The sequence below is a fragment of the Pleurodeles waltl genome, chromosome 9, assembly GCF_031143425.1.
Source record: "Pleurodeles waltl isolate 20211129_DDA chromosome 9, aPleWal1.hap1.20221129, whole genome shotgun sequence".
Taxonomy (NCBI): domain Eukaryota; kingdom Metazoa; phylum Chordata; class Amphibia; order Caudata; family Salamandridae; genus Pleurodeles; species Pleurodeles waltl.
Window position 1 is genome coordinate 1175285495 of NC_090448.1, and position 25810 is coordinate 1175311304.

The following is a 25810-nucleotide window of genomic DNA, read 5'->3' on the forward strand; positions in this document are numbered from 1 at the left end:
CTTACATATTTCTTGCATTGGGATGTTTCCTAGAAAGGCCATGGTAGCACCTTTCTTTCTGGTTGAGTGTGCCTTTGGTGTAATGGGCAGCTGTCGTTTAGCTTTAAGGTAGCAGATTTGGATGCATTTAACTATCCATCTGGCTATACCTTGTTTTGATATTGGGTTTCCTGCATGAGGTTTTTGAAATGCAATAAATAGTTGTTTAGTCTTTCTGATGTTTTTTGTTCTGTCAATGTAATACATCAATGCTCTTTTGACATCTAATGTATGTAGTGCCCTTTCAGCTACGGTATCTGGCTGTGGAAAAAACACTGGAAGTTCCACTGTTTGATTTAGATGGAACGGTGAAATAACCTTTGGCAAAGATTTAGGATTGGTCCTTAGGACGACTTTATTTTTGTGTAGTTGTATAAAAGGTTCCTGTATTGTAAACGCCTGAATCTCGCTTACTCTTCTTAGGGAAGTAATGGCGATGAGAAATGCCACCTTCCAGGTTAGGAACTGAATGTCGCAGGAGTGCATGGGTTCAAAAGGTGGACCCATAAGTCTAGTTAGGACAACATTTAGGTTCCATGAAGGAACAGGTGGTGTTCTTGGTGGTATAATTCTCCTAAGGCCCTCCATGAATGCTTTAATGACTGGTATCTTATATAGTGAAGTTGAATAGGTAGTCTGCAGGTATGCAGATATTGCTGCAAGGTGTATTTTAATGGAAGAGAAAGCCAGGTTAGATTTTTGTAAGTGAAGCAAGTAACCCACTACATGTTCTGGAGTTGTGTGTAATGGTTGTATTTGATTAATATGGCAGTAGCAAACAAACCTCTTCCATTTACTTGCATAGCAGTGCCTGGTGGATGGCCTTCTAGCTTGTTTTATGACTTCCATACATTCTTGGGTAAGTTGTAAGTGCCCGAATTCTAGGATTTCAGGAGCCAGATTGCTAGATTCAGCGATGCTGGATCTGGGTGTCTGATCTTTTGGTTGTGCTGTGTCAACAGATCTGGCCTGTTGGGCAATTTGATGCAGGGTACTACTGATAGGTCTAGCAGCGTTGTGTACCAGGGTTGCCTTGCCCAAGTTGGTGCTATCAATATGAGTTTGAGTTTGCTTTGACTGAGTTTGTTTACTAGGTAAGGAAGGAGAGGGAGAGGAGGAAAAGCGTAAGCAAATATCCCTGACCAGTTCATCCATAGGGCATTGCCTTGGGATTGTTCGTGTGGGTATCTGGATGCGAAGTTTTGGCATTTTGCGTTCTCCCTTGTCGCAAACAAGTCTATCTGAGGTGTTCCCCAGAGTTTGAAATAAGTCTTCAGAATTTGGGGGTGAATCTCCCATTCGTGGACCTGTTGGTGATCTCGAGAGAGATTGTCTGCGAGTTGATTTTGGATCCCTGGTATAAATTGTGCTATTAGGCGAATTTGGTTGTGAATTGCCCAACGCCAAATCTTTTGTGCTAGCAGGCTTAACTGCGTGGAGTGCGTCCCCCCCTGCTTGTTTAGATAATACATTGTTGTCATGTTGTCTGTTTTGACGAGAATGTATTTGTGAACTATTATTGGTTGGAAAGCTTTTAGTGCTTGAAAAACTGCTAGAAGTTCTAGGTGATTGATATGCAGTTTTGATTGATGTACGTTCCATTGTCCTTGTATGCTGTGTTGATCGAGGTGTGCTCCCCACCCTGTCATGGAAGCATCTGTTGTTATTACGTATTGTGGCACTGGGTCTTGGAAAGGCCGCCCCTTGTTTAAATTTATGTTGTTCCACCACAGAAGCGAGAGGTAAGTTTGGCGGTCTATTAACACCAGATCTAGAAGGTGACCCTGTGCTTGAGACCACTGTGATGCTAGGCATTGTTGTAAGGGCCTCATGTGCAGTCTTGCGTTTGGGACAATGGCTATGCATGAAGACATCATGCCTAGGAGTTGTAATACCATCTTTGCTTGTATCTTTTGTGTTGGATACATGCGTTGTATGATGGTGTTGAAATTTAGAATTCTTTGTGGACTTGGAGTGGCTACTCCCTTTGATGTGTCTATTATGGCTCCTAGGTATTGTTGTACCTTGCGCGGCAGAATGTTGGATTTTGTAAAGTTGACGGTGAACCCGAGTTTGAAGAGGGTTTGTATGATCTGATTTGTGTGATTTGAGCACTCTATGAACGAATGGGCCTTGATTAGCCAGTCGTCCAAATATGGGAACACATGTATTTGCTGCCTTCTTATGTGTGCAGCGACTACCGCTAGGCATTTGGTAAAGACTCTTGGTGCGGTTGTTAATCCGAAAGGCAGTACCTTGAATTGGTAATGTATTCCTTTGAATACAAACCTTAGGTATTTCCTGTGCAATGGGTGTATTGGTATATGGAAATAAGCGTCCTTGAGGTCTAAAGTTGCCATGTAGTCGTGTAGTTTTAGTAATGGCAATACTTCTTGTAGTGTGACCATGTGGAAGTGGTCCGATTTGATGAAAGTGTTCACTACTCTGAGGTCTAGGATTGGTCTCAGCGTTTTGTCCTTCTTTGGTATCAGAAAGTACAGTGAGTAAACTCCTGTTTAGTTGTGTGTTTGGCACTAATTCGATTGCATTCTTTTGCAATAGTGCCTGCACTTCTATCTCCAGGAGATTGGAATGGTGTGTTGTTAAATTTTGTGCTTTTGGTGGTATGTTTGGAGGGAATTGTAGAAATTCTATGCAATAACCATGCTGGATAATTGCTAGAACCCAAGTGTCTGTAGTGATTTCCTCCCATGCTTTGTAATAATGACCTATTCTTCCCCCCACTGGTGTTGTGTGGAGGGGGTGAGTGACATGTGAGTCACTGTTTAGTAGTAGGGGTTTTGGGGCTTTGAAATCTTCCTCTATTTCTAGGGAATTGCCCTCCTCTATATTGTCCCCGAAAACCTCCTCTATACTGTCCCTGGTAACTGGACGGTGGTGCTTGTGAGGTACTGGCTTGTGTGCTCTGACCCCGAAACCCCCCTCGAAAGGGCGTTTTACGGAATGTGCTGTAATTTCCTCTGCGGGGAGTAGAGTGCGCCCATGGCTTTGGCAGTGTCCGTATCTTTTTTGAGTTTCTCAATCGCTGTGTCCACTTCTGGACCGAACAGTTCTTTTTCATTAAAAGGCATATTGAGAACTGCTTGTTGAATCTCTGGTTTAAATCCAGACGTTCGGAGCCATGCATGCCTTCTGATAGTTACAGATGTATTAATTGTCCGTGCAGCTGTATCTGCAGCGTCCATGGAGGAGCGGATCTGGTTGTTGGAAATGGCCTGTCCCTCCTCAACCACTTGTTTTGCCCTATTTTGTAAGTCCTTGGGCAGATGTTCAATGAGATGTTGCATCTCGTCCCAGTGGGCTCTGTCATAGCGCGCAAGTAGTGCCTGGGAGTTCGCGATGCGCCACTGGTTTGCAGCTTGTGCTGCGTCTCTTTTACCAGCTGCATCGAACTTGCGGCTTTCTTTATCTGGGGGTGGTGCATCTCCAGATGTGTGAGAGTTGGCCCTCTTCCTAGCTGCTCCTACAACGACAGAGTCTGGTGGCAGCTGTGTAGTGATGAAAGCCGGGTCTGTGGGAGGCGCCTTATACTTTTTTTCCACCCTTGGTGTGATTGCCCTACTTTTGACCGGCTCCTTAAAGATGTCTTTTGCGTGCCAGAGCATACCAGGGAGCATAGGCAGGCTTTGGTACGAGCTGTGGGTGGAGGAGAGTGTGTTGAATAAAAAATCATCCTCGACCTGTTCTGAGTGGAGGCTTACGTTGTGAAATTGTGCTGCTCTAGCCACCACTTGAGAATACGCGGTGCTGTCCTCTGGTGGAGATGGCTTCGTAGGGTATGCCTCCGGACTATTATCTGACACTGGGGCGTCGTATAGGTCCCATGCGTCCTGATCTTGGTCACCCTGGCTCATGGTGGTGTGAGCTGGGGAGAGTGATGGAGTTTGTGCTGGTGAGACGTTAATCACGGGCTGAGGAGAGGGTGGTGGGGTAACTCTTTTCACCACTTTTGGTTGTGGTGTCTGTTCAGTCTGGAACTCCAACCTTCTCTTTCTCCTAATAGGGGGAAGGGTGCTTATTTTTCCTGTCCCCTGCTGTATGAAGATACGCTTTTGCGTATGGTCCACATCAGTTGCTTGTAGCTCTTCCTCAAACCTATGCTTTTGCATTTGGGAGGTTAGCGAGTGCTCTTCTGTATAAGAGCCTGGAGCTGGGTCGCTTGCAGTTTGTTTCGGCATCGAAACCTTGTCTGCGTGTTTTTTCGGCTCCGAGGTGACTTTTTTCTTTTTCGGGGCCGAAACCTCTCGGCGTCGATCTGCTTCGGTGCCGCTGTCTCGGCGTCGAGCCGTGTCCACACCGGCATCTCGGTGTCGAGGCTTGTCTCCAGCACTTTCTCGGTCCCGAGAAGGCTGCGTGCCGGTGTCTCGACCGGAGTCGGACGACCTCGGCACTGTTTGGGCCTTTTTCGGTGCCGACGGTCGGTCACCGAATTTATGGGTGGAGCCATGGCCGGATGGCAGTGGCGTCCCCTGGGCCTTGTAAATGTGTCTCTGTGTGGTTTTCGACGTCTTACTCACGGTTTGTGTATCGTCGAATCCTTCGGAGTCTGAGTCTTGGATCGAGAAGGTACCTTCCTCTTCCTGTTCCTCGAACTCCTGTTGGGCTGTCGGTGCGGACGCCATCTGAAGTCTTCTGGCTCGACGGTCTCGGAGTGTTTTTCGGGACCGGAACGCACGACAGGCCTCGCAGGTGTCTTCGCTGTGCTCAGGTGACAGGCACAGGTTGCAGACCAAGTGTTGGTCTGTGTAGGGGTATTTATTGTGGCATTTGGGGCAGAAACGGAACGGGGTCCGTTCCATCGGCGTTCTTCAGCACGCGGTCGGGCCGACCAGGCCCCGACGGGGGATCGAAAAACTACCCCGAAGGGCACCGGAGCTCTTCGATCTTCGATGCGGTGTGGAATCTAAGAATTAGCTAATTTTCCGTTCCGAAACTCGGAGCGACAGGAACACGTCCGAACCCGATGGCGGAAAAAAAACAATCGAAGATGGAGTCGACGCCCATGCGCAATGGAGACAAAAGGAGGAGTCACTCGGTCCCGTGACTCGAAAGACTTCTTCGAAGAAAAACAACTTGTAACACTCCGGCCCAACACCAGATGGCGAGCTATTGCAGAACATGCGTATCTACAGCGACAGATGCCATCGAACATATATATATATATATATAAAGATACTTGTTATTTTTCCAAATTGGTGTGGATCTCCTTATTGAGTTGTGTGTCTCATTTATTGACTGTGTGCTAATGGCAAATGTCTAATACTCCTCTGTGATAAACTTGAGGTTGTTTGACCACACTACCTCCGAACCGAGGACCTTGGAATGGCTACAGCAAGAATCCTGGACTCTTTACACAGTAGATCTGATTTTGATGTACTATATAAAGAGCCAGCTTCGTACAGGTATCAAATGTGTTGCTCCCCTTTCCCACACCCACCCACATCAGAGTGTGGAGACCCCTGAGGTGTGATATCAAGGGGGTCTTCAGGAGAAGCAGGTGGGGAGGGCATAGTCTGAGGAATAGCATGACAGGATGGTTGTGCAAGGGGTAGGGGCTGGTAGCCTTATCCCCTTTCTTCTGTTGCTTTGGTGGAATGTCCAAGGCTTCCTAGAAGGATAGCTGACGTTCTGAGGGTAGAAAGCAGGGGCCGAAGGACCAGTTTCTCCCCCTCCCCCCAACATGTAAATGAGATTCTATTACTGCCAGGCACTCCATGAACACCCTTGGAACAGTGGTAACACAGAGGGAAGTACCTTCAATCAGTAGTATTCTCTATTTCCCTCAAAGCGAAGGTCCAGTTGATGGACTGGGTGAATGGGTATATTCAAGTAGCCATCCTGGAGATCTAATGCAGTCATATAGTCGCCGTGTTGGAGCTGAGAGATGATATCCTGCATGCATGCAAACATGTTCCAACAGGATGTATTTGTTGAGGGAGCGGAGCTCCAGGGTTGGTGCGAGGGAGCTGTTCTTTTGGAATAATGAAGTAAAGAGTCCCCGCCATTGCCCTAGTGCTGAGGAGTCACTTTATTGCTCTTTTCTGACGGAGCGCTTGCACCTTTCGCTACAGGAGGCAAAGATGTTGAGGACGTGTGAGGGATCAGATGTTGGGAGGGGTTGTGAGAAGTTCTATGCCACACTTTTCCAACGAGTACCTCGTGAGCTACAGGTAGCTTTCCTGTGGGCAGCCCAGTCTGCTAAATTAGCAGGCTGACGTGATATATGCATGCCACAATTGAAATGCATGTATTTGAGACGAAAGTGTGTGTAATTTTATAACTCATAAGCTAATGACTGGATACTTTCCAAAATTATTATATTAGAGTGCTAATTCATGTGGCTTTGGGGAGACCTGTTAATATTGTTACAATCATGGTGCCAGGGGAATTGTTCTTCCGACTGTTCAGTATTACCCAAGCAGAGATATTGCCAATTGATAAAGCCTTTGTTGCATTACTCATGGCAGCCCTACATGATGTACTGAGGTGTCAAGGACTGTAATCCTGCAGACTGTGGACAATAATGTAACACTGTCTGATGTGGTCACTATTATAACACCAATAATAGTAGTAGCTGACTGATTCTCAGTGAGCATAAGTAGCTCTTAGTACAAAAAATGAAAAAAGGTTGCAAACCCCTGTTATAGGCAGTACCTGTGGTGAACCACCACTAAAATCCACTGATCTGATGAGATTTTCTCCCAGTTGGAGAGGAAATATTGTATTTTCCCCCCTGACAGGTGACGGCAGTGGAGGTCAGGACCCAGTGGTTAGGGGCATTGGAGGGGGTCGTCAATGTTTGGAGGCAGAGGTTCCTTTACAGGAATCCGCTCTACCCCTACCCTTGTTGTTGTTGCCTCTGTAAGCAGCTCTGGTGTAACCTCTTTCTGCCTGCTGGTGAAAGGACTGCTGATGTCTCCAATAATAGTGTGGATGATTGGGGGAAGTGGCTTTGGCTCCTCCCTAGGCCGTTTCCAAAAAACTGCCCCTAGCAGTTGGAGTGCGCCATCGAATGGGAGGCTGCAGAGATGTTGCTGAGCTTCCAGTTTGAACCCAAACATGCAAAGCCAGGCATGACGTCTGATGAGGATGCTTTAAGCTGCGTCTGCGGCATCAGGAGCGCAATGAACGTTGGCATTGGAGTTGGTCTTGCCTTCGGACACAAATTCTCCCCCCTTTTCCTGAACTCCTCTGGAAAGTGTTTTACAAACTCCTTCATCTCCTCCCACTGGAACAGTTGTGGCAGGAGCGAAGCCTGACAGTTGGCGACACATCACTGGGTAATTGTCCGTACGGCCCTTGCCTGCCACATTTATCTTCTTCATCTCCTTGTCGGGTGGCACAGCATCACCTGAGCGGAGGCTTCTTTGCGAACTGTGCGCACCACCAGGGAATTTAAGGGAACAGGCCCCTTAATGTAGACAGGGTTGAGGGGTGAGCATTTGTGTTTTTTATCCATTCTAGATGTTACTACCCTCGTCTTTAGGGGCTCTTTAAAAGGTCTGGGTAATAACTGCACTGTCTGCTACGATTTCCAGAGAGTGTCCACACGAAAGCCCTCTTATTCGTGCAGGAAGTGCTTGTCCACCATATGAAAGGCAGTGCCTGTTGGATGACTTCATGGTAGAACATAGTATCGTCAGGCAGAGATGCCCAGATGGGGTAATGTTCTGGATCAGAAGGATCAAAGGGAATGCCTGGCTCCGAGAAGGTGCATAGGGACCTCTCTGGTGACTCCAGTGGATGCAGGCGGGGTGGTGTGCGTGAGTGTGGTGGTGGTGGGGCTGGTAGAGCTGAAGGATGTGGTGATGAAGGCGTAGGTAGAACACAGGGGGAGGTTAGGTGTCCCAGTCTCTATGCCCCTTGGGTACAGGCTCTAGAGGGGCTTTTTAAGCAGTTCCCTCCTCTAAGGGAGGCTTCATCTTGCAAAGCAAAGTCTCTATTGGCTTCAGAAGAAGTGTTTTTGTGGTGCTTTTCCCAGTCACAGGATGAACGAAGAAGTGCATCTGTCTAGTGACAGGCACTTCTTGGAGTCTCTGCAGGATGGGCTGCTCAAATTCCTCAGATTCAATTGCTGTACAATCACCATTAACAGGATCTTCAATGTGAATGGCATTTTGGGCATGGATGCAGACTTCGATGGTGCCTTTGGCGCTACCTTTGAGTGTGGACAAGACTGTCTCATGCCTTAGAGCCATGTAGGACTCGAAGGCTGAGAAAGGTCAACTCCGTTGGGTGAGCCTTTTTCTGGAGCAGAGCCTGAAATAAGTTAAGGGCCGGGGGCGGCACGGGGCTTGATGCCAGACTGTTGAGCAAGCTGTGCTCTATTTCTGCATGAAGACTCTTGTGAGGCTTTGAATGACAGTTGGAGCAGAGTGTGCTGACAACTCTGTGTGGTCTTGGAATGACGGCTGCTGGTCTCGGGCGTCTGCACAACATCCTCCTCGTGTCCGGAGGCTCTGAAGGACTGGGCATTGCTCGACCTGGAGGGGCCAGCATCATCTCCACTGGCACTGAAGAGATCTTGCTCGGCAAGAACATCACAGGTCTCGGCAGACAGGGGTTGGTGCATTTGGAGATGCACCCAATGCCTCTCATTTTGGCACCTTAAGGTCTTCTTGAAGCTACAGGTGAGGAAGGATTCCTATGGGCGCACCTTTGTGGTCTGGAAAAAGGCACAAGTTGTATGGGTTGTGTTGGTCCACCCACGTATACTTGGGGAGTTTTTGGAAGGGCGTCAGTACCATCACCCTTTCACACCCCACATTCTACAGCCATGGCGCACAACTGGGTGGTTGGAAGAGAAGTGCACCCCTCAAAGGGCACAGGGCCCTGGTGTGCAGGGAATGGATCACTGAAGGTTGGTCTTCGAAGGGCATCCAACAAAGAACACGAAGGGAGTTGTCTATTGCGAATGGCTACTGCTGGATATTCAGTGTTGAATTCTAAACGCATGCACCTAACAAACGAGTAATGAGACGAATCTCTGAGCCCTGTGGGTATGCACCCAAACCCGATGGCAGGAAAACACACAAATAACTTGTAGTCAATGCCGAGGCCCATGGTCCGTTAAGGGAGGAGTAACAGAATATGTCACCCGAATGTCTTCAAGATTTATTTAAAATTAAAATCCTACCCTAGTGCATAGTGTATAAAAAGTAACTATTATAAAAATAAGCAAAATAGTAGCAAAAATACTTATCAGGGGAGTGAGTACAAAAGATTGTAACATCATGATGCTATCATAAAGCTTTTGTACATTAGTATCTTCAATCCCACCCATCCTCTCAGCTAACTAAGCTAAAGTTGGGACCACACGAGGCCTACATCCAGTTGCAGAAATGGTTTACACCTGCTTACCACTCAACATACAAACTAATGTTCAGCAAAGGAACAGCATCTGCTATTCTCGTCTACATGGCCACGCAGATAAGGTCGAGAGCGCAGGCTGGACATACTCCCCCGTAGCCTTCAGCACAGGAAGGTGATTACAGCTCTGTATGACCCTCGAGCTCCTGTTGAGAAGTTCCTCCCTCCCATATCACACTCTTCCTTATGTATTGTATACGAGCACTGCTGAGCATTTTCAGAATAAATAACAGTAAAGCACTTTCACTTATATTCTGTAAAACCTTGCCTACTGTTTAAAACCAATACGTGAAAACTGAAGCTATCAATTTCTAAGAAACCTTGTTCATTATGTGAATACAATCACTGGAAAAGCAAATTCAATCCGTACTTTTTTTTTTTAAATGACTATATTCAAGCAGACTTGATTATTACGCTACAATTAATAACAAAGGGAATACACTTACATTTATATTTGAAAAATAAACTTTATGTATAATTCAAGAAAGGGGACACAAAGAAAAGAAAACATACGATTAGAACACACAGTGTGTTGATTGTTAAAATGGAGTAATGTGGCAATTCAACTGGAGAGCTTAATATTTGTGGCCCATGGGCACCAGCAGTAAGCAACATCACCTACTATATATACTGTTCAGAAACACCTACTTAACTGAGACCCAAAGTTAAGGACCCAAAGTTCAGGCCCCACAGCTGACTATGCCAAGGTCTGAAATCAATCTATCTTTATCCTCCTGGAGATGTGGCTCCCAGAAGTAGACAACACTCCAAATATGGCTTCACCAGCTGGAGTATACTCGAGCATCCCGCCAATATGCTTCTACTTCCAGTACACTTATCAATGGATCAGCAGCCGGTGACAGACAGGAAATGGAGACAGAGGGCAGCTCGTGAACACAGTGAAGAAGCATGACATGCCAGACAATACCTGCTCCTCTATGAAGCCATGATCAGTCTCCTGCAGCAGAGAACCCATCAGCAGCAGGTCGTCCTGGTGGCAGAGTGATGGCAGGAGAGAGGTCGAGGCTGCCAACTGATTATCTGGAGCAGTCAGGTCAGCAAACAGCTCTTTCATGACAGCACAGACGTTCCCTGTTGTTGAAAGGGAAGAGGTCATTAGATATATGATAGGGTGAATACTTCTTATGTCAGTCAATCTTCCCATCCCCTGCCCTGGTTCAGTGTATCACCAGCTAAGGCAAAACCTGTTCTTCCCCTTCATCACGTGATGACGGCAGTGGCGCATTGCCTTCTGGTAGGGATCTCAGTGCCTCTAGTCAACAAAACACAGTGCCCATCACTGAGCCAGGAAGGTCACAAGTTCATTTCCTCTGTCAGAATAGATGTACCCTGCTTGAGTAAAACTCAACTATCCCGTCTTCTGCACTGCGGCCATCTCTTTAGGAAATGGGAGGAGATGGCAGCTTGAGTCTAAGCTCAACGGGTTTCAGAACTAGGACCAGTCACTACATGGCTGATTGAGGGCTTAAGACTCACTTTTCCTCCGCGATTGGTTTTACTGTTTTATGACACAGAAAAGCTGTGGTGTCTTGTGCCTTCATCTGTGTTTTTACCTGCCCTTTAACTTATGATAATAAGATGAGGCTGGGTGAAAGTAAAGGGTAAAACAGGTCACCTTAAGCATTCTATGACTAGGTCAGTAAAGCTTAGGTTGACCGGTCCTGCGCCTCACTGAAAAGGAGCCCAAGAGGGCTTTGGGGCATTTCACTCGCTAACATGAAACTGTTCTGCTAGCTATAAATTAAAGGCGAGGATCAAATTGCATTTAGTGTTACTTTCCAACAATGTTTATGGCAAGGCCCAAATCATCACCCAACGACAGATACAAGCGTGCCAATGCAGAGGCTAGACCGGGCGGGAGGTATCTGTGAAACATCAAAGGTAGCCACAGACTGCTTGCAGAAGTATGAGCCACAATTCATCTGGGTTGCATAATTCCTGTTCAGAAGAGATGCAGACTTCTGGAGGGAGTAAAAACATAAATACATAAATAATGGACTGGAATGCGGCCTGAGTGATTGCCAGACGTTTGTGCGCGTGCCATCCATCATCAAGAGATGTTATAGAATGGATTTGTGTCAGTACAGCCTGTGTGAGCTTGCATGCTTGGGGTCAGCACTAATGGTCTTACTCAGCACCGCACCTTCATAGGTCTGTGGGGGCAGCAGGGCCAGCAGCTCGTACAACCTCTGGCGGTACATCACCGATACCATCTTCAGGGGGTTTCCATATGTCTTCTGTAGCAATGGGAGCCTAGAATGGAAAACAAAAAGAAATAATGTTGCGTCACAACCATGCACCCCAAGAATTTATTGCGACAGGACTACAGGCAACTCACAAGACTGACAACAGCAAGAGCAAGCGTGTACCCCATTCGGACAGTTCAGTCAGCATCTTATCTTACCGACCACGAGTGGCGTCGTCACCCGGCAGCAGTACAGACTATCTTGGCCCTGTGGGGCAAAGCTCACTGTGCGCTCATTGCTTAAAGTTTTGTGCCTTGGTGGATGCATTGCAGTTGAGATTATTACACATGTACCCTCCTTTCAAGGGCATCTATGCAAACACGTTGGTCCTAAGATTTAAAGATGCTTTCCTTCCCAAGGCAGGGAAGCCTGTTCATCTACCTTTTATTCTCCGACACCTGCCAGTAAGGAGAAGGAAACGGTGCACCAACTGGAAACCGGGAGGGCGGTCACTTGCTATACAAACTGCATGAAGATGATCAGGTCTGATGTCTAGGACCAGCTCTCTAGGAGCTATGTAGGCAACAAAAAGGGCAAAGTAGACCAGATGAGGACTTTTACTTGTGCACTGTATGCATAAAAGCATGCTCTGCCCTTGCCAGGAAGGCCTGAGGGAATCTCGCTCACTCCATCAGCGTAGAGTCTTGCAAACCAGCGCTGCCCACAGAGGTCCCAGCGGTTGAGATTTGTTGTTTGGTGACTTGGCCACCTCTTGACATTTTCACTAAATATTATGACTGATTCAGAAGTGGGACGGACATTTTGCACGTTCTGTTCTTCAGGGTTTCACTTGTTATGTTTCCTTGAGACCCCCACCTGGATTTGGTATTGCTTTGAAATCAATTCAAAGGGTGAGTGTTGGACTTGGCCCTTTCTGCACGTTCATCCCCAAACTTTTTGTCCTTCTCCTATTTCTCTGACCCTCTTTTTGTTGGTTTTAGGACTCTGTGCACTTTACCACTGCTAATCAGTGCTGAAGTGCATGTGCTCTCTTCCCTAAAACTTGGTATAGTTGACTTACACCTGTTTGGCTTATTTAATTTACTTGTAATCCCTTGTAAAGTTGAATACCATATACCCAGGGCCTGTAAATTAAATGCTACTAGTGGGCCTACAGCACTGATTGAGCCACCCACAGAGTAACCTTTCAAACCTGTCTTAGGCCTGCCACTGCAGGGCCTGCATGCATAGTTTACCGCCACACTGACTTGGCAAGTGACTTGCCAAGGCCTAAACTCCCTTTTTACTATAACTTAGTCACCCCTAAGGTAGGTCCTACATAGCCATATGGGAAGGGCACTGTGTATGTAAAAGGTAGAACATTTAGTTTTATGTGTTACATGTCCTAGCAGTCCCCAACAGCCTATTTCGTTTTTCACTGCTGTGAGTTTTGCTCCTTTCATAGGTTTGCATTGGGAATTCCCTTATATATGCCTAAGTGGTCATTTCTGATCCATGAAGAGTAGCGTGGGCATGTTTAGTATATTTTGAATGGTAGTGAGAAATCCTGGTTAGTGGTAGGTGAATTTTACATTACTAATTTAGAAATTGCATTTTTAGAAAGTGGGCATTCCTCTGTGCTTATAACTCTGGTGCTTTGCAGCCCAACTCCAATCCACGTTTACGGCAGGGTGAAAGCTCCACTTTGTGCACACCTCTCAGGCAGCCATCCATCAGGGAAGGGGTGTGACAGGGTTACATCTGCATACTGATAGTCTTCCTGGGCTGGGAGAGAGGGAGGGTTGTCCACACTTTACATTTGAAAAGGCTGTGTCCTGCACTCGCACAAAGGGCTTGTTTACCTACCTACTGATGTCTGGGGCCAGAGCAGGGAAGAAGGAAAATTCTTGGCACTCGTCAGATCTGACTGGAACCTTCTCCCAACTTCTAGAAGATGGGCTTTTGGAGTATAAGTAGAGGGGCTGTAGCCCCTCTGATTTTAAGAGCACGTTTGGAACTGGGACCAAACCTATGCTAAAGGGACTGCTTGACTGCAAAAGGACACATCTTGATAGCTCTTCTTTTGTTCCCCTGCTGCTTTGTGTCTGCTGGGCAGCCCAAAGGATTCAGCTAGGTTGTGTTCATCATGTTGACCTGCTGCCTGACTCTGTGGGTCCCCAGATCCTGTGGGGCTGCTTGGAGAAACTGCCATTTTTAGCCTCTTCTGGGAGAACTGCTCAAATGTGCTGGTCTGCCTGCTCTGTCCCCAGCCGCCCAAGTTCTCCAGGAGCTTGTTGTCTGACCCCTGCTCTCTCAGAGTCCCTACTGAACTGTTGCTACTCTCTGTGAGAGACCTCAGTATCTTTCCTCCTGCACATGGTTAGTGTGTTTGCCTCAAGAGAAAGTGTGTGGGGTCCTCTCTAAGGACAGCAGAGGGAGTGCTGCCCCCTTGGTCTCCACGTGCTATGGAACCTTTTCAGCTAGTAGTGTTCCCCCAGATGCACCATAGTGAGCTCCATTGGCTACTGCTGCTGAATTTGATACGGATGAGGCACACAGTCTTTGGTGCCCCTGGGACTCAAGCAGGCAGTCATTTCTGAGGCTGTAATTCTCCACCGCAGCCCGGGCCGTGGCGTCAGAACGAAAGTGCTTCTTCACCAAGGAGGGCTCGAGGAAGGCTGAAGGAGGGCTCGAGGAAGGCCGACCGATGTGCCTGGGATAACTTCCCCTCCTGGCCCCAAGATGAGAGCATGTGAGAGGAACAGCAGAGGAGTAAGCAGGCGCGCTACCTCGAGGACGCATGCACCAACCCTGTTGCTATTATTTGTGCTGAGGAGCCAGTGCGGTCTCTCCATTACTCCCCTTTGTCAGTGTGTGTGCCCCACTTCCAGCATGGAGACCTACTAATGGTGAGGTGTTTGATCAAAAGAGGGCCCCCAAGGGAAAATTGTCCAGCCGGATCATGAGTACAGCAAGGGCTTGAGAGGAACCCTTGGAGGAACAGTCATATTGTTTTGGGACGTGTTGCACCCTGCCTCCTCTCATGAAAGGGCAACACCACGCTCTGACTCCCCCACGCTGGGGCAGGTTAATCCTGGGGGCATTTCCTGGCAGCCCTGAACATGCAGGCAGCTGCCTGGTGATTTGCTCCACGCAGGGAACCCAGAGAGGTTTCCCTGCTGTTGTGGGAGCCACATGTGCACCCCCCTCTTTTCCCTTAGGAACACACCAATTGTGAGGGGCATTGTTTCTTGAAACTAGTCGATGGGAGGGAATCCTCATCAGAGGCCCGACAGAGGTGTAAACAAACCAAGCTGATGTGTCTAAGAAGAACTGGGAATCCTGATATTGCTGATTATGCAAATGACCAAAGTAGGGAGTTGTGTTCTCCAAGGATGATGGGTAATCGAAGTGTGTTCTAGCCCTCTAGGTTTGTCACTACCACTCATGACCCGATATTACATTTTATGTCATACTTGCCCTGCTGGAATAACAAGCATACCGCTTAGGTTTCTTGATAGTCCATGTCTGGTGGGGACTTTGGCTATGGTATGTGTGATCGTGTTATCCTAATGCCCTGATGTTATAATGTATGTCCACATTATTCGTGCATAAGTGAACACAGTATGGAGGAACAATGTCATGTTGCCCTGTAATTTATGCACAAGATACAACAAATGAATACATTTTTCGTTCAAACATAATTCTGTGCAGTCTCTCCTTTGTGGTCTATTTACTATGTTGCTGGTGTGAGTGTGCTGCACATGACCTCTGAGGATAAGTCTGACTGCTCTGTGCCAAGCTTTGAGTAACTTGCTCTCCCTGGCTAGAGTGGTGGTTTCTGTCTGGCTGAGGTGCTTACCCTAGCCAACCAGAAACCCCATTTCTAACACTGGTGATCAGCGGTGAGGATAGGACTTGCATTTGCACAATACCACAGTGACTCATCTTGAGTCTACAAGCCTCGGGACTTAGACCATTAAGTGGTGTTGATTTCCTCCTGTCCTCTCATATTGGTCATTTTATTGTTTAGTCCTACCTTATTTATTTCCTCCAGCTTAGGTCTCTTGATTGCTTACACCTGTGTTTTTGACTGACCAAAATGGAATCTACCTTTGACCTAGAAAATTTATTGATGTACAACATAGAAGAGTTACAGGTTTTCTGCAAGGAGAGGGGCCTAACTGTGGGTGAGGACTCTCACAAGTGGGCCCTTCGGAGAGCCGTGGTTGCTTCTGAAGAGGCACTCTGGGAACCAGAGAAGAGTATCGGAAAGGGGGTGGCTTTAAGGGAGACCCTGAGGAGGACCCCAAGAAGAGTGGAGACACTGGGTTGGAGGGTTCCCAATCCACAACTCCAGAGGGCAGTGACCCGGAGGAAGGAAACAATGACCAGGCAGGGGCACCTGTAGAGTGAGGACCCTATAGATAGGGAGTCCCTTGCTGGGAGCAGTGTTGCCTCCCATTCCCTGTCCCCTGAGGAGCTCAGAGATGGACAGGCAGAGCGGGACCTGAGGCTGCAGCTGGCTACAGAGGAGAAGAGGCTAGAGACTTAAAAGTCCTAGGTCAGGAGAGGATTCCGAGGCTGAAAGGGTCTTCACCAGGGAGAAGCATGCCTTTGAGGAAAGGAAGCTAGCTCTTAAGTATTTCTAACAGTGAGGAATATACAGGTAGTAATATCAATCAGAAGAAAAAGTTACTTCCCTTAGGTAACTAACTTTCTGGTGGATACACTGTCTACTTAATATTTTTAACCAAACCTGTCAAGCTCCAAATTCTGAAGGTGTGTTCTGGTACCTAGGGGTATTCCGGAATCTAAAGGTACAAATATCTACTGGAATTAAAGAGTCTACCTTCATAACATCCTAAAGAAGACTGTTCGATTAAGTAAATAGATATCACACAACGAACATCACACAGTGCAAGTTTTAACTCTTCTGATCAAAATGTACATCAGATATAACTCTGAAGAAATGATCAAGTCTAAAAAACACTTTCGTGATAAAAAAAAAAGGAAAAATGCTAAAGTCTTGTAGTTATTATAGATTTCAAAGTTACCGTCTTAAATGTCTGGTAGAGAAAAATAACCCTCTCAAGATTAAGGACTTGTCAAAAGTTTCTGGGCAATTTCTGTGCTAAGAATATGATAGGAAGATCCTTGACAGCTCTGGCCTTCTGGCAATAGAGTTATTAATTTTTTTTCCAAAATATCTTGAATACCCTGAAAGAGGAGCTGTAGGTGCAAAGTGGCATGTAAAACTTGAGTGGGGATGCACATGCTGTGTGTATTTCCCTTAGACTTTAGCTGATATCTTGCTTATACTATTTCAAGCACACACTTGCCCGAGACAGCCGATCTTCAGTCGTCAAACAATGTTATAACCGATCCTGACTTTCGGAGTAAGTAAAGTCTGTAGGAATGCAGGACGAGCACAAGATGGTATGTATCCTGCAGGTCCAAGGCAACCATTCAGTCACCTAGATCCAGGGTGGACAAAACTTTGGCCAGTGTGAGAATCTGTAGTAAAGCATTGAGAGGATTAGGATTCAAAACAGGACGAAGGCCTGGAATGAGGAAATGGCAAACCTACTTCCAAGGCCAGTACCCTCTCAATGCCCCTCCAGCCAGCAGAACCCGCACCTCTTGCAACAGGAAGGATAGGTCGTCCTCTGAAAGCGGAGTTGATGTGGGAGGTAGTTAAGGTGGGTCAGAAAGGAATGGACGAGCATAGCCTCCCAGACAATCTGAAGAACACATCTGTCGAATGTAGAGACCTGCCACTCAGGAAGAAAAGGTCTGATCCTGAGATGCTGATGCCACAGGACTGGGTGGAACATTGTCCTTGGTGACCTGCACCGGCCATGAAAGGTCTACAGTGACTGCTGTTGTGGGTGCGTGGCCTGGTGGTGTCTGTACACCAGCCCTCTCGAGTGTCCTGGAAGAGTTGGTCTGCTGAGGAAACGGTGAAGCAGGGGTTGAAAGGCCCACAGAACTACCCCTGCCTCTGTTTTCCTTAATGTGTTTTGAGGTTTGAATCAGCCTTTTCAAGAGGTGGGAACAGCAAAATGAATATCCATTAAAATCACCTGGATGCCTCCAGAAAAGCCACCGGATCAGCAGACAACCACACTAGTGCCCACCAGACGACCCAAGCAGTCAGTAGTATCCAGGCCAGCCCTAATGACATTTTGCCGTACCCTGGCCATCTTGAATAGTTTGAGCCAAAGAGGCCCAAACCTCCTCCAAGACTACCGGCAAGCTCATGCTAGCCATCGCCCAAAGGGTTTGCGTATAGCACCCTAATAGGCAGACCTCACTGACTAACCTCAAGTCGAGCTGGTGTAAAAGAGCATCCACTTCCCAAACGTCTAAATCCTTTACATTTTCCTGTCTGGGGGGAGGTGGTGAATGCATTAGGGCCGACTTTGCTGGTGGGAGCTTGGACCACCAAACTCAGGAGTTGAGTGCTGTGCAAGACTGTCAACAGCAAGGTTTTACCCCAGTATCCAACAGGATATCAGTCAGGGATTCATTAAACGGACATAAGTGCTTAGATGAGGCTCGCCTGGAGTGCAAAACCTCAGCAAAGACATTTGTCTTGATTTCTACTGAAGACATCTATAGGTCCAGGATCTCAGTCACATGTCTAATCGCTATGGCAAATGATGTATTGGGGTGAACCAACACTGTTTTAGGGGAGTTATCCAAGCCCACTGGCCTCCTGCAAGTCCATATACATAGCCTTGTCATGGTGATGAGGGGGATGATTTATCCACACACTACTTATCAGGTTGCACAGAATCTGCGTCAAAAAGGTGAAGGATCCTTTGAGGAATGCTTTATGGAAAATGAAGCTTTTAATCTTTATATAGGGTACAGGTGTGCTGGTGTGGAGTCTAGGCATGTCCTCGGTCAGGACCAAAGTGGATTTGGCTTAAGGGTAGACACCGCAATCGGCAGAGGCCTGAACTCTAGCCAGTGACATCATGATTGGGTACGTGGAGAAGGCACGCACGCAGATAATGGTGCTGGAATGGAGGTCAACGTGGAATCCCAGGCAGGTTCAAGGGGCATAGATGGCACAGCGGGTAACCTGACTGTAGGCCCCTGTGAATTCTAAGGGCCTGAAGGCAAAACAAAGGAAGCCGGAAGAGTGCCGGAACATTCAGTATGGCCTCCTTAAAGGCCTCAACCTACTGAGGCGGTGCCGATAGCCCAGGAAATTAATAGCACAAGAGGACCAGTTGAGGAACTGGCTCAGGGATCAGAGATTGGGAACAAGATAGACTGCCATCTCAACACCCTCTTGACTTTTCTTTGGACAGAGAGAGGCGGGATGGGTTCGAGTCTTGCTTTCACTTTTTATGCTCCTTCTTAGAAGTACAGCTGGACTTACTGGATGACCTTGACCACAAAGAGGGAAAACGTGGCAGTGGTCTCGATAGTGGGAATGAGTCTGATCCGTATACTTGGAGCAGGACTTATGAGAGGTCTGACTTCTTTGGATGGTCGGTGGCCTACAGCTTAGTCTCATGACCCCCGGTCGCCTTTAGTTGCATGGGGGGACATTCTTTACACAACCTGGAGTCATGCCCTGAGCCTAACCACCAGGGGCGTACCTTGTGTGGGTCTGACACTGACATCTGTTTCCTGCAATCATACCATGGTTTGAACCCTGTAGTCTTCTGTGTGGACATTGTTCCCTTGCACACTGGAAAAGATTTTAGAAGGAATTTGTCAGCTGACAAAAAGAGAGCAGAGCTATGGAACTGCTTTCAAAGGTGCAGAAGGAAATGAACTTATGTCGAAGCACTAACTTGGTGTCTTGATGCGACTCTGCTCAGACACTTCGGAGGCAGAACAGGGTTATCACAGAGCTACACGACGCCACCTAGTAGGAGAACTGCTGTAAAAAACTTTCAGATTCAGTCTGGCAGTGGGGGAAAATTCTAAAGGTCAAGAATTTTCAATCAGATGTACGAATCAGAAAAACTGTGGAGTGATTCATTATACAGTGTGCCATACTGTGTGAGAAACATCCCAAAAAAAGCACCATGCGAAGGATCCATCGCAAGCATTAAACTTTGAAGAAAAAAAGGTTTCAAAACATTCTGTCCGAAAAGAATCATCTCTCCAAGTTGAGCCCCGGACGTAGCTGACCAAGAGTGTGTGGAATGACCCATGTGGATGCCATGGGTATGTAACTTGCAAGGACACAGATGGTGGCACAGCTTTGCTTGGAACAAGTCAGATATCAACATTCCACAAGTTTTTCAACAGCAAAATATATATGAAACGGTAAACATGGCTGACACTGCTTTAGATGTATTTTCTTACCAAGAGCAAACCATACATAAAAGAATAAAGGTATTCTGAAACATTTAAAGATCTAATTCGCTCTGAGCGAAAGTCAACCACGAGAGAAATACCCATAAAAGTCAAGGCATTTCTAAATCAATATGCAGGAAACATTGCCAGTAACTCAGAAAAGATGTCCCAGTTAAAATGGAAATTTGACAATTATATGTGAAGACGGATGCATGAATGTGCAGCAATGCCTTATTCATGTAGAACGTACTACCTTATTCAAACCTTGTGTGTACCTTAGGCCTTTTACATCTGTACCCGCTGGCCCGACTGGCTAGCGGGTCTCACCAGTTAAATATCTATTAAGCTCTGATAACTGAGACAGTCTGCTTTCATGCTGAGGCTTGTAAGAAGGATGTGTAAGGTGTGTCATGTTGGTCTTGGTGTCTTGTGAGACTGTGCCGGAATTCCCTCTTGTGGTATGTGGTCAAAGCCCGAACACAGTCCTCATTGACCTACTGGATTCAGGGTTTGAGCACAGTCAACACAACAAATCCAGATGAAGACTCACAAGAGACCAGATCAGGATTGATAGTATGCCACTGCTAGAGCTAGAAACCCTGAGGCAACAGCTGTTGCCTATTTTTGGTTAAAGGCAGGAGAAGGAAACACACACCTCCCCAAAGAAAGAAGCAAATTTAGCACTTGAGGAATTGTGGGAATGTGTTCTGGTTTACAAATGTAGTTTTGTCTTAAGGCATACAACAAAACCTTAGTAATACAACCCAATATGGACACCATCAAAGGAAGAAATGATTATGAAATGCTCTCAAAAAGCCAAATAAATGATTAAACGTTGGGGTTCTTGGTAATGCATGTATGCAGACAGACAACAGAGGCCACAGCAAGGAAGGTGCGATCCAGTCAATCCTTGGTGAGTTGTAGTTGCATGACACTGTCTCCTTTACTGATACACAAGTGGGGTGCCCTGCAGTCTTGAGGAGCTGAGAAAAGGTGGGAGACTGCCCTGTAATTTGCCAACAGGCAGCTGACTTTCAAAATTGTAGCAAGCAATATCAGATGCTAAATTTATATGGCAAAGTGACAACCTTGCATTCTTCAAAGAATCCTTCTCTTGGGTCTCACGAGCTTTTCATTTGCTGGTAATAAATAAATAAAGCTTGAGGGGCAACCCCTTTTCACATTTACAACGCTGAAATAACGACTGCTGACTGAGAAGAACAGTCCTTCATAAACCTCACATAACTGCTGGTCATAACTCGCAATTTAGTTTTTAACCATGCAGCAGTCTGTACTACTAAATGTATTCTCGGCACCGTTCCCTATGGAAAATGTCACTTACCCAGTGTACATCTGTTCGTGGCATTAGTCGCTGCAGATTCACATGCTGTGCATAGTCCGCCGTCTGGTGTTGGGTCGGAGTGTTACAAGTTGTTTTTCTTCGAAGAAGTCTTTTCGAGTCACGAGACCGAGGGACTCCTCCTACTTTGGTTCCAATGCGCATGGGCGTCGACTCCATGTTAGATTGTTTTTTTTCCGCCATTGGGTTCGGACGTGTTCCTTTTCGCTCCGTGTTTCGGGTCGGAAAGTTAGTCAGAATCAACGGAAAATTTGTCGGTATTGTTTCGTTCAGTATCGGGTTAGATTAGAGTCGACACCGAATCCAGAAGAGCTCCGGTAGCCCTTCGGGGTAATTTCGATCCCCCGTCGGGGCCTGGTCGGCCCGACCGCGTGCAACATTAAGACTGATGGAACGGACCCCGTTCCGATTCTGTCCTAAATGCCACAGTAAATATCCCTATACAGACCAACATTTGGTCTGTAACTTGTGCCTGTCACCCGAGCACAAAGAAGAGACGTGTGAAGCCTGTCGAGCGTTTCGGTCGAGAAAAGCGCTCCGAGACCGAAGAGCCAGAAGGTTACAGATGGCGTCCACGCCGACAGGACAACAAAGGTTCGAGGAAGAGGGAGAAGAAGTAGCATTCTCTATCCACGAATCAGATTCGGAAGAATTAGACGTCGAAGAAACCGTGAGTAAGACGTCGAAACAAACATCACAGGGGAAAACAGACAAAGCCCAGGGGACGCCACTGCCGACAGGCCATGGCTCAACCCATAAAGTAGGTGACCGTCCATCGGCACCGAAGAAGGGCGAGACGGTGCCGAGATCGTCCGACTCAGGTCGAGACACAGGCACGCAGCAATCTCGGGACCGAGAAGGTGCCGCGGAAAAGGGTCGACACCGAGATAGCGGCACCGAAGCTGCTCGGCACAGAGATAGCGGCACCGAAGCTGCTCGGCACAGAGATAGCGGCACCGAAGCTGCTCGGCACCGAGAGGGTGCGACGCCAAAAAAGAGGAAAATCTCGTCAGAGCCGAAAATAACAAAAGGCACGGTTTCGGTGCCTAAACGCCCAGCAACCGAACCGAAAGCCAAAACACAGGTTTGAGGAGGAATTACAAACGACTGTAGATCACACGCAAAAGCGGATCTTTATACAAAGTGGTACAGGGAAGATCAGCACCCTTCCCCCAATCAGAAGAAAAAGGAAAATAGATTTCCAACAACAAGAAACAACACCACAAGCAAAATTGGTGAAGAAGGTAACTCCACCACCCTCTCCACCACCGGCACCTCCTATATCACCGGCACAGACTCCGTCACAATCACCAGCGCATACCACCATGAGCCAAGATGACCAGGATGCATGGGATCTCTATGACGCCCCAGTATCGGACAATAGCCCTGAGTCGTACCCCACTAAGCCCTCACCACCTGAGGACAGTACAGCGTATGCTCAGGTAGTGGCTAGGGCAGCAGAGTTTCATAACGTATCACTACATTCAGAGCCTATCGAGGATGACTTCCTTTTTAACACCCTGTCCTCCACCCATAGCAATTATCAAAGCCTTCCTATGCTCCCTGGAATGCTAAGGCACGCTTAACAAATCTTTAAGGAGCCAGTTAAAAGCAGAGCAATAACCCCAAGGGTGGAGAAGAAATACAAGGCACCACCCACAGACCCTGCTTTTATTACATCACAACTGACACCAGATTCAGTTGTCGTAGGAGTAGCTCGTAAAAGAGCCAACTCTCACACATCAGGCGACGCACCACCTCCAGACAAGGAGAGCCGAAAGTTTGATGCAGCCGGGAAAAGGGTTGCAGTACAAGCTGCAAATCAGTGGCGCATCGCCAACTCGCAGGCACTCCTAGCGCGATATGACAGAGCCCATTGGGACGAGATGCAGCATCTCATCGAACACCTCCCAAAAGAATTCCAAAAACGGGCAAAACAAGTGGTTGAAGAGGGACAGAACATTTCCAACAACCAAATCCGTTCTTCTATGGATGCAGCAGATACAGCTGCAAGAACAATAAATACTGCTGTAACAATAAGGAGGCACGCATGGCTGCGCACATCCGGCTTCAAACCCGAGATACAGCAGGCAGTGCTTAATATGCCGTTCAATGAACAACAATTGTTTGGCCCAGCGGTGGACACTGCAATTGAAAAATTAAAGAAAGACACTGATACAGCTAAAGCCATGGGCGCACTCTATTCCCCGCAGGGCAGAGGCACATTTGGCACATTTCGTAAAACCACTTTCAGAGGAGGGTTTCGAGGTCAAGCCACACAAGCCAGCACCTCACAAACAACACCGCCTACCTACCAGGGACAATACCAAAGGAGAGGCTTTCGAGGCCAATACAGAGGGGGCCAATTCCCAAGAAACCGGGGAAAATTTCAAGGTCCGAAAACCCCTCAAAACAAGCAGTGACTCACAGGTCACTAAACCCCTTCACACAACACCAGTGGGGGGAAGACTAAGCCAGTTCTACAAATCTTGGGAGGAAATAACAACAGACACTTGGGTCTTAGCAATTATCCAACATGGTTATTGCATAGAATTTCTCCAACTCCCTCCAAACGTCCCACCGAAAACACACAATATGTCAAAACAGCATTTAGACCTTCTAGGACTAGAAGTTCAGGCATTACTGCAAAAAGACGCAATAGAATTAGTACCAGGTCCACAAAAGAACACAGGAGTTTACTCACTGTACTTTCTAATACCCAAAAAAGACAAAACTCTAAGACCAATATTAGATCTCAGAATACTAAACACCTACATCAAATCAGACCACTTTCACATGGTGACATTACAAGACGTAATCCCACTGCTGAAACAGCAAGACTACATGACAACATTAGATCTAAAGGATGCGTATTTCCATATACCGATACATCCCTCGCACAGGAAATACCTAAGGTTCGTATTCAAAGGAATACACTACCAATTCAAAGTGTTGCCATTCGGAATAACAACAGCACCAAGAGTCTTTACAAAGTGTCTAGCAGTAGTAGCTGCACACATCAGAAGGCAGCAAATACACGTGTTCCTGTACCTAGACGATTGGCTAATCAAGACCAACTCGCTAACAAAGTGTTCACACCACACAGATTATGTTATACAAACCCTTTACAAGCTGGGTTTCTCCAACAACTATGCAAAGTCACACCTTGTGCCGTGTCAAACACAGCAATACTTAGGAGCGACAATCAACACAACAAAAGGGATAGCCACTCCAAGTCCACAAAGGGTTCAAAATTTTCACTAGGTGATACAAGCCATGTATCCAAATCAAAAGATACATGCAAAAATGGTATTAAAACTCCTAGGCATGATGTCCTCATGGATAGCCATTGTCCCAAACGCAAGATTGCACATGCGGCCCTTACAACAGTGCCTAGCATCACAATGGTCACATGCACAGGGTCAACTTCTAGATCTGGTGTTGATAGACCGCCAAACATACATCTCGCTTCTATGGTGGAACAGTACAAATTTAAACAAAGGGCGGCCTTTCCAAGACCCAGTGCCACAATACGTGATAACAACAGATGCTTCAATGACAGGGTGGGGAGCACACCTCAATCAACACAGCATCCAAGGACAATGGGACGTACATCAAAGAAAGTTACATATAAATCACCTAGAACTGTTAGTAGTATTTCTAGCATTGAAAGCATTCCAACCCATGATATCCCACAAATACATTCTTGTCAAAACAGACAACATGACGACAATGTATTATTTAAACAAACAGGGGGGGACACACTCGACACAGTTGTGTCTCCTAACACAAAAAATATGGCATTGGGCAATTCACAACCACATTCGACTAGTAGCACAATTTATTCCAGGGATCCAGAACCAGCTAGCAGACAATCTCTCTCGGGATCACCAACAGGTCCACGAATGGGAAATTCACCCCCAAATCCTGAACAATTACATCCAAATTTGGGGAACACCTCAAATAGATCCATTTGCAACAAAAGAAAACGCAAAATGCCAAAACTTCGCATCCAGGTACGCACACCGGCTATCCCAAGGCAATGCTCTATGGATGAATTGGTCAGGGATATTTGCGTACACTTTTCCCCCTCTCCCTCTCCTTCCATATCTGGTAAACAGATTGAGTCAAAACAAACTCAAACTCATACTGATAGCACCAACATGGGCAAGACAACCTTGGTATACCACACTACTAGAACTGTCAGTAGTACCTCATGTCAAACTACCCAACAGGCCAGATCTGTTAACACAACACAAACAACAGATCAGGCATCCAAACCCTGCATCGCTGAATCTAGCAATTTGGCTCCTGAAATCCTAGAATTTGGACACTTGAACCTCACACAAGAATGTACGGAGGTCATATAACAAGCTAGAAGGCCATCCACTAGACACTGCTATGCAAGTAAATGGAAAAGATTTGTTTGTTACTGCCATAATAATCAAGTCCAACCATTGCATGCATCTCCAAAAGATGTAGTAGC

General features: G+C 46.8%; 1 protein-coding gene across 4 annotated transcripts in view; it reads right to left on the minus strand.

The window, feature by feature from the left end:
* Positions 1-25810, minus strand: part of HEATR5A (HEAT repeat containing 5A) — a 362218-nt gene that overhangs the window by 240894 nt on the left and 95514 nt on the right. For all 4 annotated transcript variants that reach the window (XM_069209087.1, XM_069209090.1, XM_069209089.1 and 1 more), the window contains exons 14-15: positions 11594-11703; positions 10358-10521 (exon numbers count right to left, since the gene is read on the minus strand). In XM_069209087.1, coding sequence (XP_069065188.1) covers positions 10358-10521; positions 11594-11703 — 274 coding nt within the window. The remainder of the gene's footprint in view (positions 1-10357; positions 10522-11593; positions 11704-25810) is intronic.